The sequence below is a fragment of the Phalacrocorax aristotelis genome, chromosome 16 (assembly GCF_949628215.1).
Source record: "Phalacrocorax aristotelis chromosome 16, bGulAri2.1, whole genome shotgun sequence".
Taxonomy (NCBI): Eukaryota; Metazoa; Chordata; class Aves; order Suliformes; family Phalacrocoracidae; genus Phalacrocorax; species Phalacrocorax aristotelis.
Window position 1 is genome coordinate 5,398,059 of NC_134291.1, and position 19,216 is coordinate 5,417,274.

At 42.2% G+C, this 19,216-nt stretch overlaps 1 protein-coding gene across 1 annotated transcript in view; it reads right to left on the reverse strand.

Annotated features, from left to right (window-relative positions):
* ASPSCR1 (ASPSCR1 tether for SLC2A4, UBX domain containing) overlaps positions 1-19,216 on the reverse strand; it is a 48,911-nt gene that overhangs the window by 20,875 nt on the left and 8,820 nt on the right. Inside the window, exons 5-12 of the mRNA XM_075111508.1 lie at positions 14,465-14,522; positions 13,569-13,642; positions 12,333-12,768; positions 5,384-5,523; positions 2,824-2,905; positions 1,884-1,950; positions 943-1,005; positions 583-635 (exon numbers count right to left, since the gene is read on the reverse strand). Coding sequence (XP_074967609.1) covers positions 583-635; positions 943-1,005; positions 1,884-1,950; positions 2,824-2,905; positions 5,384-5,523; positions 12,333-12,768; positions 13,569-13,642; positions 14,465-14,522 — 973 coding nt within the window. The remainder of the gene's footprint in view (positions 1-582; positions 636-942; positions 1,006-1,883; positions 1,951-2,823; positions 2,906-5,383; positions 5,524-12,332; positions 12,769-13,568; positions 13,643-14,464; positions 14,523-19,216) is intronic.

Below are 19,216 nucleotides of genomic sequence, written 5' to 3' on the forward strand. Positions count from 1 at the left end.
AGACCACCTTATTCAACATTTGCAATAAACCTCCAGGAATCTGGATTTGAAAAACTAAATTTCAGCCTTTGAGAAAAGTTACACATAGAGAGCACATATTCCTCAATGTATAAGCTGGCTTAAAATAAATTTCCACATAGTGATTATCAAAAAGGTGAGATTTTTGACTACTATGGCCTCTGCTGTAGAAATTGAACACAGTTACCTATCCAAATCCAGTGTGACATCTCTTACTATAGTAGTCCAACTACAGATACAGCAAACTCACATTAGCTCCACTCTGGCAATAATGTTCCAAGGTTAAATACCGTTCAGACTCCATAAGGCACTGAGTGTATGTATGAAACAATGCAACCCCCCAACCCTGCCACAATATGCCAGCACATATTGTTGCACAAGGTGGACCTCTTCTGGTGAAGAGCTTGTGCTCCATAACACCTGGTTCCATTAGTCTTGGCTAAGCAGAAGCCTACAGGGATCGCAACATTATACAGCTTGTTTTAAAAGTAACTGAGGCATATGGCGGGGTGAAGGGGAGCAGCAAGTCAGAGAGAATCACAGAGCACACTTGAGAGTCCTTACCTCAAAGAGCGTCAAACTTTCATCGTTCAAGATGATTCTGGGAGGTGCAATAACTGAAGTTAAAAAACAAGTTACAAAACAGGACCACCCAGCAACCAAAACAATACATACAGCAGGTATGGGAGGGATTACTGCTCTTTAAAGGAGTGACACATTCACGCTGCCCACATAAGCTTCTTATTAGGCAGAAGCATGATGCGGCTAAGTGAGCAGGTTACACCTTCTTTGCACTCTGAGGTTGTATTTAGGGAAGGAAATCCTCCCCAGGTCATACCTCATGGCATCACAAGATCCCATATGCACCGTAGCTAGGAACAGGCTTTGTAAAGTAAGGCCAAATATTATCAACAGCAAACTCACACAAGTAAAATGGCAAGTCTGCATCTGCGAGGTGGCTTCTTACAAAGTCTCTCAAAATGCCAACTGTGAAAAAAGGAGAGAAAGGTTTGCTGAATTACATTTGCTTCTTCAGATGCTGGGCAAAAAGACAAACCTGTACCAGCAGACCTGACCTCTAAGACGTCTGTAGATTGCCTCTTCCCTCAGAAGAACACTGTTACTATTACAAATATCTTGGAGGAAAAAAAAACCCAAACAAACTACTTAGACCAGATTTTGCAGGATGCCAGTGAAGTTCTTCCTAGGAAATCCAATGGCAGCTGCAGGATCTGCAGAGACCAGCTAGGTGAGACTCCGGTAACTAGTTCTTAGTTCTTGTTCCACCCAAAAGTATCAAAAATTTGTGTGGGCAACCATCACTGCCAGTTGAGATCCTCTTATTCTCAGCTAACAACAGTAAGAGCTACTTGGTGTATGGTCTGACCACCTTTTGTGAACTGACACAGGCAGAAAGGTTCATCCCCTATTATTCTTACTACAGCTTCTTTTTCTTCTTCCTGTTTTTGTTTTGTTTTGGACTGGGGGTGTGTGTGTGTTGTTTTTTCCTAAGATTTTTTAAGCTTTAACATAGAGGAAGTGTCCAAACTCATCTCAGTAACATAGCACTTGGGCACGAACAATATGGTATTGAGAGGGACAGTTTCCTGAGCACAAATATTTTGCCATCAAGCAGCCTGACAGTCTCCATCAAGTAAGCCTGGAAATAAATTCCCCTTAGTTAATTACCCCAGATCCTTTTCTCATCCAGTTCAGGGGCCCTATAAGGACAGTGTAACTAGCTACTGCTGCTTCCCTGGACAGCAGAAAGATCTGTCCAGAGCCACTCTCTTTTGTCATGCAACTAATCAATGGTGAGAGAGGTTAGCTGCAGCTACACAGACTGAAGTGGAGATTGCTCTTACCAGTTTCACTAGGACGGAAGAACCCCTGTAGAACATGACGGTCTGGAAAATGGATTCTCAACACCACCTAAGTCAGAGGCAAAGCACATTAGGTCAATTGTTTATGGCTGTTCTGTAACACCTGTCCTTGGCTTAGAATTTCTGAGCAAGTTTTTCTTCTTTTTTAATGGGGAGAGTTGAGATATTTACTCTACAGGAATAGAATAACATACTGGCTACCAATTACTGTGCAGCTTCTCAGAGAACATGGGCTGTCTGGCTTTCAAAGGCTGTAAGACAGCTGATCTATAGAAACAGTATGATGTACAGCACATTCAGAGAGTAGGAGCTACCTGTGCTAAACAATGCACAAAGTAGAAAGTCACCCATGGACAGGTACAGACAGTGTGTCAGTATCCTGAAGTGTCCATAGCAGCAGGAATCCTCCCACCATACATCTGAAGTAACTCGTACCACTCTATTTCCAGCATTGGTCAGAAAGCAGTTAACTTGGGAACTTAAATTTCTTATTTTTTCGCAATAAATCAACAAAGACAAAAACTGCATTAGGATCATATTTACAGAGTAAAACATCTCCAATCTGTAATATCTTATCATTTAACTTGTAATGAGATACTATCCAAATGTAAGAGTCTACAGAGCAGAGGCAGATAGGAAAGTTCAGTCATACAGACTGATGTGGGCACATCGTCAGGGTTTTGGAACATCTGGAACAAAATAGAAGGAGCTATATTGCCTGCCACTCAAACATATCATTACAGGCCCACTGATTTTACGTGGTACAACTGTTATGCAAGTCCCACAAAATATTAACAGGGACAGGAATTTGAAAAGTCTTCCTATAAGTAGCTCAAGTTCCTGTTGATGAGAATTGATTCCCAAAGTTACCCGACCCCCACATCTGGACTAGCCAGAGGGACTGGAAAAGAACAAAGGCTACCTTTGGGTAACGCTCCAGCTTTTCCTTCAGCTGAGCTTCCCTCAAAGATTTTGTCATCAGTGGAGCTTCTTCCAGGCGTTTCCTAGATACATGGGAAGAACACAAGCTGTCACTTTTATAATTTTAAGATGTATTTTTATTTTATTAAGAAAGTGAAAGGTCCAAGCAGGGCTGATGGGAATTACTCAACTGTTCCATGTATGCCTCACAGCATTTTCCCCACCTCCTGTGGTTCCTACCCCAGAGTCTCATATATGGAACTACTGAGCATCAGCCACAATACCACATAAAATTACTTTTCTTGTACAAGTTTAAAAATAAGTTCACTACAGCAGATGCCAGAAAAGATACTAAGAAGAGCAGGGGAATGTTTGCTTGGACTACTCAAGAAGAGATAGACCTGTTAATCTAATAAAACAGAGACTAAAGTTGGATGTGATTACTCCAGGGAGGGAGGAAGAGCTACTGAAGCTGAAAAAAAATGCTGGCACAAGAAATTAATGGGTATTAATTAGCAACAGGGAAACAAAACAAAAATGAGAAGTTTCAGATCATTCAAGGATCTGTAGACTGGAGTTTTAGAAGAAGTAGTAGGTGCAAAAAAATCTACCTGTATTTAAGATGAAACAATAAATTCAATAAAATTATTATATATTTTCCTGTAATAAAGAAATAAGCTTAGATTCAACAAATCCCATTTTCAACTTTAGTTTCTTTTCCTTCTTTGCACCTAATTCTGAATAACCAACTTACTAGCCTAGATTTTGGTGAAACATGTGATCCTATAATTCCGTACAACTATTTGCAAGTTAATCTCTTACACCTATACAGTTTGAAGGACCTCTTTTAATTTTTAAGAATCATCAAGGTGTCTCAGGAACAGCTGTTGAACAAAACAGCTACAGGGCTACTTCACCAACTACACCCAGAACTGTCAGCTGGTTCACCAGGTTCCAAGATGCTCTGGAAGTGCCAACTCACAATCTGAAATGCAAACATGAAACTAACCTGCTCCATTCCTTCTTTGTATACCAACTGCTGAGTCATACCAATTCTCAGCTCCTCATGAAATCAGAATTAAATTCTAATTTAAAATACTGCATTGTATGCAGCTAGTTCTTGTTAAGATTCACCAGCTGAGATCAGAAGCCAACTGGTATCAGTTTCACATGTAACTTGCCTTTATTTTTATCCCTGGCTGTGAGGGTGAAAGGGATTACAAGCATCAGCAAATGTGGAAATTAGGTCTTTTTTTGAGGGGGGCTGTATTCCAGTAACCCCCAACCAAATGATCCTACATTTGTACCACTAAATACTCCAGACCCACAAGCGGCAGAGCAATTTTCAGGCCAATCTGTGTACTGATGTGGATTTCAGTGGCCTGTGGGGGAAAAAAAATCAGCTCTAACTAAAAAGTGCCACTCAGACTTGGTTACAGTGTAAAGTAGGCTGTCCCACTGTCTCAGAGAATGCTTGCAATGTTTAAAGGAACGTTATGATCCACTTGAAGCTAAACATTCCTGAAATTAATTTCTTTAAGGAGCATACAGACAGCAAAATGCTGTTGTGATAGGGAGGCCAGTTTATCCTAATTGGAGTTTTTAGTTTAGAACTGGAATAAAAGTACAATAAAATCGTGAATATCTGACAGAAAGCTACTTGAACAGTGAGATGCATAGTTCATCCAGCTTCCTATGCTTCTTACCCCTCTTTGAGCATGTTCCAAGTATTCTCATGTTGTGATTGGTGGCTAAGTTTGATTTATTTCCATTTGGGTGGAAAATTATTTTTTCTTTCTCAAAGTTGGTCTTTTCTAATGAGGTCTAATAAAAGGTTAATTCTGTTACTTAAAATACAAGGTGTTTTGTACCAGCTGAGAATGCCACTGGCTACTGCTGAAGGCAGTGGGAGTTATTCTTACGAAGCTAGATCATCGTGTTCATATATTTGTCCACCACAAGTTACAAATTCCACCCATTTAATTATTAATAGTTAATGTGAAGTCAGATCAAAACAGATAGGAGATCACCACTGCTTTGGGCCCCTAGCAAATAAGAGCAGATCTAATTACAAAGGCAGTGGCTCCTCTTTCAGAAGAGGGGAGAAGGAAAGAAAGAAAAAGAGGTGTGGTGTTAAGTGGCTTTGAATAACTCCCTGAAATGCAGAATACAGGAAGGAATCTTTCTCTTAATCCTTTCTCAGCAAGGGCCCATCCCTGATTAGCTTGAGGTTCTCAGATAAACTTATCATGAAGTGTCTGTGATGCCTATGTGATAATAAAACTTTCAACATCCACGTGAAACCATTATCCCATGCACAAATGCCCAACCAATTCACACAAAAACATAGGTTCTGTCACAGAAATGTGACACAGCCCTTGAACTCAAGTAACATAAAGGGTAGAGGCTTCTAGCGCTGATCATTAACTCATTAATTCAACACCCAGTAACTTATCTACAACCCTTTACCCAGAGATCCCAGCATCTATAGGTGTGTAGGGTCACTCTGCTCAACACAAGGATACGGAGCCATCTGAGTTGCCCGCAGAAAGGGAACTTGCCTCTCACTCTGCAGCTGTGCCAAACGTTTCCGTACATCATCCACCGTGACTTCAAAAAACTCATCAGGAAGCTCTTCTGGGACAGCAGGAAGTGGTTCGAGTAGGTCTAGGTGACATACAAGTGGCTCTCGTTCTACAAGCTACAGAATAAAAATGAGCTTCAATTAGTCTTAAATGCATTGCTTTGCTTATGCTACAAGGTTCCAGAAAAGAGTAAAAGGATAGTATTTGCAAACTGACATACAATCACTAGTGTGGAATTCATGTCACTTAAGATCAGACTAACGATAGAGAGGTTGTCAGTGCTGTCATTTTTTATAGCTGATAAAGCTTGGGGCACAATTCCTCCCAACAGCAGTAGGAATCTATATTGTCAGATGAATCACACCCTAGCAGTTAGTTGCTCTCCACTGTCAGTATAGGAAGCCCAGGGTCATCTAAAATAAGGAGAGATGACTCCCTCCCAGGGAGTGCCTGAGGAATCTCTTCACTTACAATGCAATGATATTTTGCAGCTAAACCATACTTCCAGCTAGATACAAGCTTGTTACAAGTACTCAGAAATTACTCCTATCCCAAAACCCTAACCTACCTCCCCCTGCTCTACTTCAAACCTTTCTGAGTATGTAATCACTTCCTTGCCATTCTACAGGCAGCGTACAGCTTACACAGGTGCTTCGTACTACAGACTATAGACTGCCCTTTTAAGTTTTTCATCTGCCATGCACTCCTGGCTCACATCGTACCTTCTGTTCTCTTCGCTTCCCATTCTCTTGCCACAGAACCAATGTTTGGCATTGTTCCCAAACAGGGCTCAGTATTTCTTCTTACTCTGGAGAGCAACCCTTTGGTTTGGGGTAGGGTAGTTTTTGAGCTGTTGAGTTCTCTGAACTGAGCCACTGCTTCGTTGTATGCATTTCAAATTTTTAACCTGGCTTCTGGTGTGGAGAAAGCTCCCTTAGACAGAGAAAACCCTTTTGGTTTGCACTTACAAAGTACTTAGCACTGAAATCAGCCTTTGTTGCAGGCAAAGCAGACAGGTATGAGGGGAGCCATTCACTATATGCATTAGCTGCAATAAAGGTACTTAATACATTTATTGGCAACCTTCCCTATACCCCAGCTGCTGAGGATAGGCCATTCAAGCAGCACACAGACCTCAAACAGCCAAGATACCCCTCTCACCTGCACAACTCTGCTCTGCTCCCCCCTGCCTCCAGAGCCCAGAACTGGGGGTTGGATATCATGACAGCAAACCTTTCAGCACAATTGTGTCCTGGCCTATAACTGCGGTTGCAGTTATTAAGAAAGAAAAAACAACACCAAAACCCACAACCCCTAAAAAATCCAAACCCCAACCTGTCCTCCCCCCCCAGCCTATTAGACAAACAGCATTTGCTGCCTCTGAAGGGAGAATATTATGTATCCCTCCCAGTTTAGAAAAGGTTAGATACTGGCTACTATCCCTTACATCAAAAGGAGCAGCTGTGTCAGTATGCGAATATAAACCGCTATAGGAGTCAAATACACAAGAGGCAGTTACACCTATTGGCTCCTGAACAAGTCAAACTTTTAAAATCAGATAAATGTTTAAATGCACAAAGCTTGAAAGCAAATAGAATAGTGTGCTGCAGGAGATGCAAGGGGGGAAGCAGTCCATGACTGAAGAGTCCCACAAGAACAAAGCTCAGACAGTTAATACAGAATTTCTCTACAGTCAGCTGCCAGCCTAACACAGCTCTAAGCTCTATGAACAAACCTGACGTCCATTTCTTCTCCCCTTACTCCCTCATATACTCTTCCCAATCCTAATTAATGCCTGAATATCCTCCCTCCATCTCTTCCACCCATTCTCCCTTCCCCCAGGCACAGGCCCCTTGGGAACAGAAGGACTCTCCCTCAATTGTCAAAAGCAACAACACAAATTACAAGGCTATGTTCACTCTGCTTGTGGGCACTAAAGGGTAATTTGAGAAATTAAAAGAGCGAGGTTCTGTGGGTGGGACCCTTGACTACTTTTAGAAAGTTGAGCAGGGTCAGCTCTAACTAGCGGGTGAAAGAGCCTGATTGCAGCTTTCCTGGGGCTCAGGGGGAGGAATGCCCAGCACTGCAGGAGTGATCCTGAGCGTGCAGAGCCACCATCTGGGAAAGGGCCTGTCGCACAACGGTCCTAACTGCTGCCAGCAGCTGGTCTGGTAAGGTCAAATTGATGTCAGAGGCTAGAGAATTAATCAGGTCTCCCCAATACTCAGGTATACTTCAATCTCCTCAGACAGGCTTAAGTTTCATTTAATTGTAAAGACACACATACACACATGCTGAAAATAGACTTCTTAAAAAAAAAAAGACCAACCAGGCATATCCTATGGCATGCTGTGAAGGGTGCTGGGATATAATCGAGAGAATTCCAATGTCAGCATTAGCAAATCCTAAACTTCCCATTTAGTACTGGCTCTAGCAAGCACTTTAGCTAATCCTTACAGCCGCAGGATTCCACGGGGAATGCGTCAGTCACTGCCCAAACCATGGCAGTAGCTAAGGACTTCAGCCAAGACATCAGAAATCATGAGATAGCAGAAGACAGACATATATCCCAGTCCTAAGTGTTCACCCCTTTTACTCACTGTGTGTTCCCTGCTCCAGACCACTGTATATTAGAACTGCCATTCAAGCATCACTTTCCAGACATCTTCGTTCAAACAAATGGGTCTCCATTTCCAACAAGGTGCTGCAAATGGGCAGCCAGGAACATCCCCTCTAGAGCCATTCCCCAGCCTAGCAGAGCTACTACCTACATGCTGTGATACAAAATCCACTACTTCCCAGACACAAACGATCTATTATTGACCTCCATCTTGCATCCAACCAAGACATCCCCATTTAATTATCTGCAGGATGCTTGTACTGGCCCCACACAGACACACAGGTACCTTTCAGCTCCTAAATCTATAATTTTATCTGTTTCCCTAGCCAACACTGAATGCCAAACATCTTAACTTCCAAACCAAGACACATTAAGTAGCTACTACCTAACATGAAGAAACATACTCTTCTGTACAGAAGAAGGAGCAGATCTGTGCATGTCTAACAAGATTACAAAAATACACAATTAGAGTAAGAATTCCCTAATATTAAATTTTCAGCTAACCCCCAATAACAGAGAACTCTGGAGAGAGCTGTAATGAGTTAGTTTATGTGAAACAAAATTCAGGTGGTTTGACTCAGTTTTTGCAACTCAATTCCAGAATTGCACAACAGGGTCTGATCAGAGAAGGGCAGCACAAGGTGTCTACTAAGCACTGCTTAGCAACCAAAAGACATCATCATTTTGCCACTGAGGATGCAAAGACTGCCACATCATATTAATATCATAGTATCTCTTCTGCCACGTATTTAGCACCCTGTGGGATCAACCATACATCTCGCCTCCTTACAGACTTAAGAAAAACTCTTCAGAGAGAAAGAGGTATCCACTCCTGTTGCTTTACCAGTTCTCTTTCCCCAGGATCCAGCTACCATCCTATTCCTTTCATCCATTACCACTTGCTCACTTCAGTATTCCAGTTTGGCGTCTCTCAATCTGAGTACTCTCAATACAGCCTAAAGCACAGACAGAATCCTAGAAAACTACCTTCCCATGGCGATTTACAAAAAGGAGGCTACCAGGTACACCAGCTTGCTTCCCAGTTCACTACCCATCTAGTGTTTTCTGCAACCGTGACAAAATGCAACCACCTCCTGTAATAATAAAAGGCCACCATATGGCAGGTTCTACCTTCCATTATGTAACTCTGGAGGAAAGCAAGCCGTGCATTTTGCTGTCATGTTTCTTGTCAGCGATACCTTTTAAGAGCCAGAGACGTTGCGTTTTGGTTTGCCACCTTCATTCTTAAAAGTCTCTAATTCTGCTACCAAAGGTGAGATGTTAGGCACTTTTCACCAGTAGGCTGAAGCCACCTATTCACAGCAGTTCCTACTAGGCAGTCTATGCAATAAAGCCAGGCGTCAGGAATAATGCAGTTCACTCTGTGGTCACCACCTCAGACCCAAGTAAGCAGGTAAACTGAGGAAAACTTACTCCTTTCGGCAAACTAGTGGCTATTGTGCTTTCACAGCAGCAGCCCCTCCCTGGAGACCCACCTCCTCAGGAAGCTCTAATCTCATGGGGAATCTGGTGTAAAGTTACCTTCTGATAATTAATGTTCTGACATCAAAGTCAGCATGCAGCTGTCTGTAAACCATCTTTAGCCCAAGAAACGAAGGGACGCCGGCACAGATTTTATCCAGCCTCTCTCTTCAGCTTCAAAAACCACACACAGGCAAAGCATTAATGGGAAGATTCTTTTACAAAAATGGACCTTTGATGTTTAAAAATAATTTGTTTTGTTTTGGGTTTTTTCCTCAGGACTGAAAAGGGACAAAAAGCAGATGCCATGTGGCTAGCCCTGCTCTGCTGTTGCAGCTGAGAGCAAGGAGAGCAGAGGATGGCAGGAATGGAGGAGGGAACAAAATGTAATCAATCAGCAGCAAAAGCACCAGAGATCAAAGGGCTTGAAAGCAGCAGTCAAAATCACATGCTGTTTAACACAAGGGCAGAACCCCCCCAACAGAATCTGCAGCTGCTTCCAAAGCTGCTCTCAAACTGGAAGAGAGGCCGGCTCCAGAACTGCCCCTGAGTGGTTTGAACTGGACTGCAGTTCTGAGAAAGATGCCGGAGAGTCCACAGGCCACCGCTGTTCAGCTCTGCGCCTAACAACACAACTTCACATTAAGCTGTAGCCAGTAAAATGATAAAATGAGTTCTGCCTCTGCAGACAGCATATGGAGAAGTGCGGACAATAGGACTGATGAAGAATATGACCACAAACCCTCGCACTTCTTCCTTCCTTACTTTTCAGACACAACTGAAACTACTTCTTTCCAAATCCCTTGTAGGTGAAAGTGTGATTGAGGCAAGGAACACATTAGACTGGACAAAGCACCCAGCCTACTGTTTAGTTCTCCATGCTCAGCATCTCTTCCAAAAGGTTAAAAACACTGATTAGACGGACCCAAACATGTTTCTAATATACTGAAATATTCACCACTGGGTTGGCACGGCCTCTTTCTGCCACATTTGTAACTGCTCCAGAGTCCTTCCAGGGTCTGGCTTCTGCTCCTAAACAATTCAGAAACTCATCAAGAACGGACTGCAACCACAAAGAAGTCAACCAAGGTAGAATCTCCACAACACATGAGAGAGTACACAGTCTTCCTAAATTCCTTCTGGATTGAGCTCCCTTTGAACCTCATCAGGCACCCTTTCTTTCTACTCTTTAATCCCATGGCTGGATCAGAACCAGAGATAAACACAAACCTCCAGCTCTGGGAGGTACTAAAGAGTGGGAAACAATGAAGGGGATCTCTGAACGCTAAAGCCAGCCCTACCTAGTGATGATGTGTGCAGTGAAGGGGCAAGAGAAAGAGCCACTCAGAGAATCCAGGATGTGAAACTCCCAATGCACAATAATATGGAGTAAAATATTAACTAATGCCTCCTGTACTACTTTTATACTACTTGCCAGACATACCCAACCTTGCTGAAGGCATTCAATTCCATACAGCTGCTCTACAGAAAGGTTACTTAACGTCATTCAAAGGCCATCCTCTGATGGCATCACACCACTCTTGAGCCATCACAGTTCTGATACCTCTACAAGGGCTAAAGCATTTTTAATTTTAACCAATACAGTTTTACTTTAGAGACACCAACAATGACGACAGATGTGCAGTTTGTCCTTCTGGGGAAAAGGATGAGAGACAGTTAGACTTTATTTAAGAAGCAGAATATTTTAGAGCAAGACAGAAGAAGCTTTTGTATGCAAGCAGAAATAGAGAAGGAAAAAGATGGAAGGTTTCTGCTTCATCTGCAATACTAAGAAAATTAAGACTCACAGAAGGGATGGGGACTGAAAGAAAGAGGTCCATACCTGTTTTTTTTCAAATATCAAACTCTTGGCAAGTAAGATGCAACTGGAGCTGAAAAAATTCCTTTCCTAGAGCTATACCCCCTACATTCTACCACACGCATCACCAAAAGGGTTAAACTCTAAGTCAGAGTGACCATAGGCAGAAGGAACTCTGAGGAGGCAGATGTTAACAACTACCAGCATGGGATACTGCTTTTACAATAGCTTTACTATGGAGTTCCACGTTCCACTGAAAGGCTCAGATGAGAAATCTGAGCACGCCTTACAACCTAAGAGTTAGAAACTCTGACCATCTTCTCAGACCTTGGAAGTCATGGGATCAAGTTGCAACGAACCTATTAAGACCACTTCTGCTCCTAGGACAATCCTACAACAAGCTAGAAAAGTTATCCCTTTCCATATGTAAAACTCTACCAAGCTTATACCTTTTGCATGATCTGGGAGATAAATCCGTCACAACAAGCAGTAAGCGACTTCAGGCTATTGTAAAACACAAGTCTGACTAAACTCTGCTCATCTTTAGCAAAACTACACAGCAGACAGCAATTTTTAAAAGAAGGACAAATACCCAGGGGTCAGGTGATAAAAGTGGGCATTTGTTAATTAAATTTGCATGGAATTTGAGGCGCAGAGATTGAGGCTCTTCTGGACTATGCTTTTAATGTGGTTGTGTTGCCTCCATCAGAACCATTCATCAAGGACACCTCAAGGTTCAAAGCTTTGCTTGCCTCTAGACAGCAAATTCTTAAATTCCCATCCTTCATATTTCCTATAGTAAATGTCCAAAATGCAGTACTTCCTCACTGAACTCTTGGCAAAACTGTACGTCACCAAGGCACCTAACCCAATATTGTGGGGCAAAAGTCTTAAATATGGAAACATCTTTTTCCTTGTTCATCTGTTTCCTTGTTCAGGCCTTCCTCAGCCTCGGGCAAGGCAGGATTAAAAAAAGCCCTCATTGCAAATGAATTTTCCCTTACCTGTTCTTGTTCCTTTTGCAGTTCTTGGCTGTTCTTAGACTTCTTTGGCTTAGAAGGGCCTCCAGGGCTGGAAAAAGTTGTTGGCAGCTTTGAAGATGGCATATCTAACGCAGGAGACGGTACAGCCACAGAAGAGTCCCCCAGACGCTGTCCATCTCCAGAAAAAGGGACAAACGGGGTAGACTTGGGCTCTGAGGAAGGCCACTGTTCCTCCAAGCTGGCCTGAGATTCTCTAATCAAGTCTTGCTTGTCTGTGCAGCTGTTTGAAGACATAGCCACATCCCTGTGGTCCAAGTCCTCTAGGAATGTGTTTGCTTGAGGTAGGGGCACATCCGCTGCTCCTTCAATAGGGCTTGGCCTCACTAACTCATTACACCGCACCGTGGCACCCACAGCTTCATCCCGGCCAGATAAACTGCATTTCTTCATGACGACTCTTAAAGAAGACACCAAAAGGAATAAAACTAAAATAATTTATCCTATCAGTACTGCCCTCCCCATTCTCAACGTGACCATGACACAAAGAAGATAGTTAGACTCAAATATACCCCTAATTTAATGACCACCTTCTTCCAGACACTCACAAAGAACAAGCTCCAGTTGCTCTGAAGTTAGGGGTGGGGGGTCAGGGGTTTGTGCAAAAAAAACCCAAAAAACAGAACAGGGACTACCTGCTCCACTGGAAGAAAACTGCCTTCCAGGAAAAAACAACAGTCAGTTGTAACGCACAGCTTCTAATCACTCCTGCCTTCTGTATATACTGCAAAGAACTGGCTAGAAGATCACAGAAAGGCTGACATTGTCCCCCACCTCACCCTCCCAAACAGTCAGCAGGAGGCACTGCAGGGACTGGGAGTTCAATGCCTGAGATTCAAGGCAGGGAAGAATGAAGTGGTAGATGATCGTCCTCTCAGAGAGGCTTTTAACTTTGAATTGTCTGTTTCACTCACAGGAGGGGGAAAAAAAAAAAAAGAAAAAAAAAAGAAAAAAACACATAAGAAGCAAACAAGCCCCTTTAATCTGCACATGACTGGTCAGTGCCAGCATCTGCAGCTGTGGGAAGCACATCTGGGCAGCAGTTTCAGATAAACAGGCAAATACAGTAATTACTGAGTGGCGCGATGTTTGTCTTTTTGAAGTTTTTTTGTGCCTTTTTTTTTTTGGTATTTGAAACAAAACAAATCACCACCAGAGTGGAAGGGAAAAATAAAGAATCCAAACTTTGTTCCTCCCAACCTGATGATGGCACTGCCTCCAGTCAGGCCAAGAGACTTCAGTGTTGTCTTCTCTAGGGCATCTTTTCCTGATATCTGCAACAAAAACAGAGGAAAGTAATTATGGCAACTGCCTATCTGGGAGAGCATTTGAAGTGCTCTTTCTAGAAAGAAGCCTGTATCAAATCAAACACCACACAGCACCAGAAGCAGCTCAAAACATACTCTTTCTGCAGTTGGAAATGAGACCTGAATCCACCTGTATTCACCTGTACTGCTTTACCAAATTCACTGCTTATTAAAATGACCTCAAGGGAAGATAACCTACATATATTTCCATCCCATGCATACATCCAAATCGCATCTGACATCAGCAAAGCATTATTTTATGTCAGAAGTTAAATCACAGGCGATGTCTCAGAGCTGAAAGACAGCCAATTTCATTACAAGCAGATGGGAGGTGCATGTAATGACCTGTTCCAGAATAAAGATGATCTATCCACAGAGGTCAGTGGGAAGTGAAGTGGACAGCTAGGGAGAGCAAATTCCATAATAGGCACATACAAAATATTAAACAAAACATTAATAGCAAAAGATCAAAACACAGAGAAAAGCAAATATTTATTAAAATTAAACCACTGTTTTGACTCAAGCTTTAAAAGAAGTTGGAAAGAAAAACACAAACAGGTCATTGAGCTCATTTTATGGGCTCAGAGGTCTAAACGGCCCAGGGTTACATTCCAAGAGAGCTTTTTTCCATACAGACACGTCATGCTTTGAAAAGACCAACATTTTTCTACTTCCCCTCTCAAGAAAGTTCAAAAGAAACACTTTCCAGGTTGGAAAGCAGAGCTGAGTTTTTCTTATTTTGTAGGGACCAACAGACAAGAGACAGTTAAGAAGGCTGTGCTGACTTACCTCATCTCGCATGTAAATACAGACCGGAGAGAATTCACCATGCTGTTCCATAAACTCCCTGCAATATAGAGCAAAATCCTGCAGCATCTACAGAAGAGTCTACCCCCTCCAAAACCAATGTAGAGCAATAGTAAGAAGTGAAATTATCTAGCAACACTCTCCTCCACATTCCTCCAGCAACATCCACTACACAGTTCACAGAGTCAGTACTAAACAGTAGGTAAAAAATTTACTCCAATGCATTCACTGTTCCTTAAACACAGCCCTGAAAGTTTAAAAACAAAGGACAAATAATTCAAGTTATTTCTGAAATTAAATTTGAGCACACTGTTCTTCACGTGCCTCAGTACCCGATCTGGAACACAACTTAATGTTTTATCGTCAATAAGACAGCATAATAATATGCTCTTTTTAATCCCTAATCTAAGTTAAAGAGTTTGTTACAGTTTAGACTGTACTTTCCTTGGGGACAGGTCAGTTTCTTTCCATGTATGCACAGCAACAAACAGAATGAGATACTGCTCTAAAGCAAATAATCTGAGGACAAAGAATTCAACTGTCTTAGTATCAGACAGAATAAAAGATTTAAAAAAAAAAAAAAAGAAAAAGAAACAGCAGAAGCTTTCAGATTCTGGAGACCAGGGACAAAACAAAGCCAAAGGAAAGGCTGCCACAGTAGGCAAAGTGAAGATAACCCACATTTAAGCATTTCAGCAGGACACATATTAGCAATGATGCAAACTGCTGGCAGGCCATCTGCAGAGGAAGACATAAGTGAAGGACTCTTGGCACAGAGAAGGGGAAAAACAGTAAGATGCTACTCTTGACAAAGGTGCTACTCTTCCCATTTTCCTCTAGATAAGCAATTCTAAGGCATTCAAGTAGAAGAGAAGCTGGATTACATATTCACTTGATCAAACACAGGAGATGGACACAGAAAAGACAATCACTGTCTGTCATAGCAAGCCTCAGTTCTCATCCACCCAAGATCATCATCCACTCAAGACCATGAATTTCAAAACAGAGCACATGTTGGAAAATCCTACAACAGGGACTAACGCTTTTAGTAAGGAAACCTCAGATGCCTGCAGAAAAGTACAAAGCCATAAAGAATTAACCAGTACATTACACTGATGCACTGAAATCAATGATTTAGATTCAATAGTAGGAACACTCTTTCACATTGGTCTCCCCTTCAGCAGTCGAAGTGAAACTCAAACTGAAATCAGATGAGAATGTGGTAAAACATGAAATTAAGGAGAAAAAGAGTTTGCTTCTCCCCTCCAGCACACCAGCGCCAAAAGGTGACCAGGAGAACACTGGCCATGCTGAGAGACAGTGGTGCTCAGAAAGATAACTGGCTGAATTCTCACAAGCTTTTTTTTTCCCAAAAAAGTTTTTTGTTGCTTTGAAAACAAAAGTTTTCTCTTCAAAAGTTTCAGCCTAACTTCACTGGGGAAACTACAAAAGGTGAGAAAATTGCCCCAGGATATTCCCAATCAACACAATAACAACTGATGAGATTTATCCTTCTTGATAACGCTCCAGTAGCTCTTGTTAGCACGTTCTGTCCTGAGCTCTCTGTCATTTCAGTTGCGCCAGGACATCCCTTGGTAAGGAGCTGGTATATACCATCTGCATCGCAACAGCTGTTTTATCGTCAAAAGCAAAACAGCTGAAATTCTTCCTCATGGTAAACTCCCTTGATCTTAATGCTCTCTGAAGTCCAGTCTCTGGGGGATGGAGAGGGAATGGCTTTCCTCTGTGCCTCACCCCACCAGGAAACAATCACCCATCATATCATCTTGGATGACTTGAAGACAAACCACCTCTCTGCAACTCAGCTAATGAAACCCACCTGACAGCCCAGTAAAGTGACACATCCTTGCTCATTTCCCGAGGCCTCTGACAAGAGAGGCTGAAGCTAGTCCCTGGAGTCAACTTGTCATTTTACGCCCTATTACGCTGGTGTTGACTACTGAACTGATGAGGAGTTTTGCAAATGACTGACTTACAGGGTTATGGGAATGCACACACTTAACTGTCTCTTCAGTCACCAGATTCTAGTCTCTGCAGTGAACTTCACAAGAGAAAAACAAAACCTGCAGGACTCTGGCAGCCTGAAAAAAACCCAGTATTTTTCACTGGAAATTAGAAGTTTTGGAAAGATATACTTCTACTTCAGCCATTTCTCTGCGTTGTTTGCAATTCTGCAGTAGCATTCATAGCCACACATTCTCCTAAATATATTTGCAAAACATTCATCAACCTGGTGTCCAAGCATCACAAAAATTAAGCAGGAACTCAGATGGCTTATATCTAGTGCATCACTTACACCTATGAGTCGTACCTTCAGGGACTCTATCTTGTGCTTTAATTTGTAAGCGTCATACCTGGGGGACGGAACAGGGAATGACTGTAAGAAAAGGATGTCAGTGATCAAGGCTAGATCATTCTGACTTTTCCTGGAAAGGAGTTCTACTTAAAATGTTCTGCCTTCAGCATTGTTTAATTTAAACATATGTATTTTGGGATGCAGTATTACTATACACAAAGTTATCTCCAGGGTTTATGTAGGAAAAGGATCCCTTAAGTGATAGTCAAAATCCATTCAGTCAACTGAGCGTCTAATTGTCAAGTGACTACGCATGTCACATAGTACACCTGCACTGTGACCACACTGACTACTCCTGTTGGAAAGGCTTCTACTTCATAGCTGGTAGGTCCACAAATAGGCATGCAGTAAACCCAACCATTATGGAAAGACCACCTTAAGACAGGGATAACATTTTCTGTTCAGGTAAGAAGGAAGGAAAATAACCCTTAGCACTTTAGCAATCTGCTTGCACAGCAGAAGGCAGACTCTGCACACCCAAATGCACCTTACTACTTTTGATGCAGTAGTTCCAATAATCTTTAGTATCATCATAATCTTCAAAGTTACTTAACAATAGCTTTGCCAATATTATCCTATGTAGCCTTTCTATTATGTCCAAAATACATCACAGATGAGCAGCTGAGAAGAATATATATACAATCAATGTCTTACATAATATTTTAACATGAAACTATTTAGCCCAGCACAAAGTGACAGAACAATCCGTACAGGGAAGGAGAATAGAAAATTAAGGGAAATAGCCGTTAGGGTCTGGGAAAATTCATCAAGGACATTTACATTTATACACAAAACTCAGCTTCAATGAAATGTAAGTGAAACAGCTGGGACCAGAAGTCACTCAGGATTGAGAGAGCCACCTGAAGAATTATGATACTCAATCCTTGAGTAATCCTCAAGAGCACATCAAAGAGTTCCAGATGGAGGATGTGGGGGAGCAAACCTGTTAAGCACAGACCTAAATTGAGACTTCTGTTTGGTTTAATTGTAGAAGTCTACCTCCCGTCTTGATCTAAAGGTTAAAACTTAAGCCTTTCTAAATAAAGCATGATGATATGGGACAAGGTGAGTCACAATGAAACTGGAAAGCTCCACTTGCTAGAGTTAGCAAATTCAAACAGAGTAACCTGTAAAACCAGTCCTGAGTGTTGGGTCTGGTTTAGGGAAGTCAGGGGCTGAGAACTACTTCCAGACCAGCTGCAAGAGATCATAAGGGTTTTATAGTCCTGAGGTACCATTCTTTCAGAACACTTCTCCCAGCCACCGCACCTAATCCCATTGTGCAGAAAGAGACGGACACACCCAGAGCATCCAAACTATTATATTCAAGCTTCAGATGGTGAAACACAGTTAACTTTCTAACTCAAGGTGAACAACCAAAACAACACTAGAATAGGTCTGCCACCGTTTGAGGTTCTGCAAGTCGTTATTCTCCCTCAAGGACAGAAAGTCATACACAATGCTCTGCAGGAATCAAGAGATTAAGTTCCTAATTCAGAATTAGCACAATCTTGTGATTTAAGACCCAGGCCCCGACCGCCCTCGCTCCTTTTGCAGCAGTTGAGTTCCAAAAGGCAACGCTTGATGAGGAAAGGCAGAAAAAAAAATCTTGTCTCCTGACTGGGAGATTGGAACAAAATAGCACTTAAGAGACTACTTTCAGCACACCACAGCAGGCTATGGGTGCTCAGACTTTTCCAGATAATCCAGGAGAGCTAGTCATCCCTGCCTTATTTTTGATGGATTTTGCTTCCAAACAGGATCAGCTGTATCCCTACAGAAATCCTCAACAGAAGTGCACAAAAGATAAAGGACTGACGAGACATGGAGGAAACAGTACAGAATTACAGAAAAGGGAGCCAAAACCACCCAGAAGAATGAAAGCTTGAACCTCAAGTTGTTTGTCAGGAAAGGTGGATGACCATCATTTCGGAGGAAAGAACCCGAGGCACAATGGAACACACCTCCTCACCACACAGACCCCTAAGAGAGCAAACCAATGTGACTAACACAACCTAGTTTCATTCACCTTTCCAAAACTGCTTTCCGTTTCAATCCAAGCAACTCTTTGGATTGAAGAGCCTTCTACAAACGTATGGAATATATCTGAACTTAATGAGTGATACCACAAGAGTAGCAAAGAGTCACAGTCATTGCCAAAACTGCCTTCAAGTGTCCAGACTGCAATCACTTCTACGTAACGGTCTACACAGCTGCTGAAGCTGCCAGACAAGCAAAAGTGGGAGACAGAAAAGCAATGGTTCTCCCAGGCCTAATGCTAAAAGGGTATACAATGCTTGTGCCCTCAGCCAGTCTCTGCAGAGCAGACTCCAAGGAAAGATCCCCCTGAGACTTAT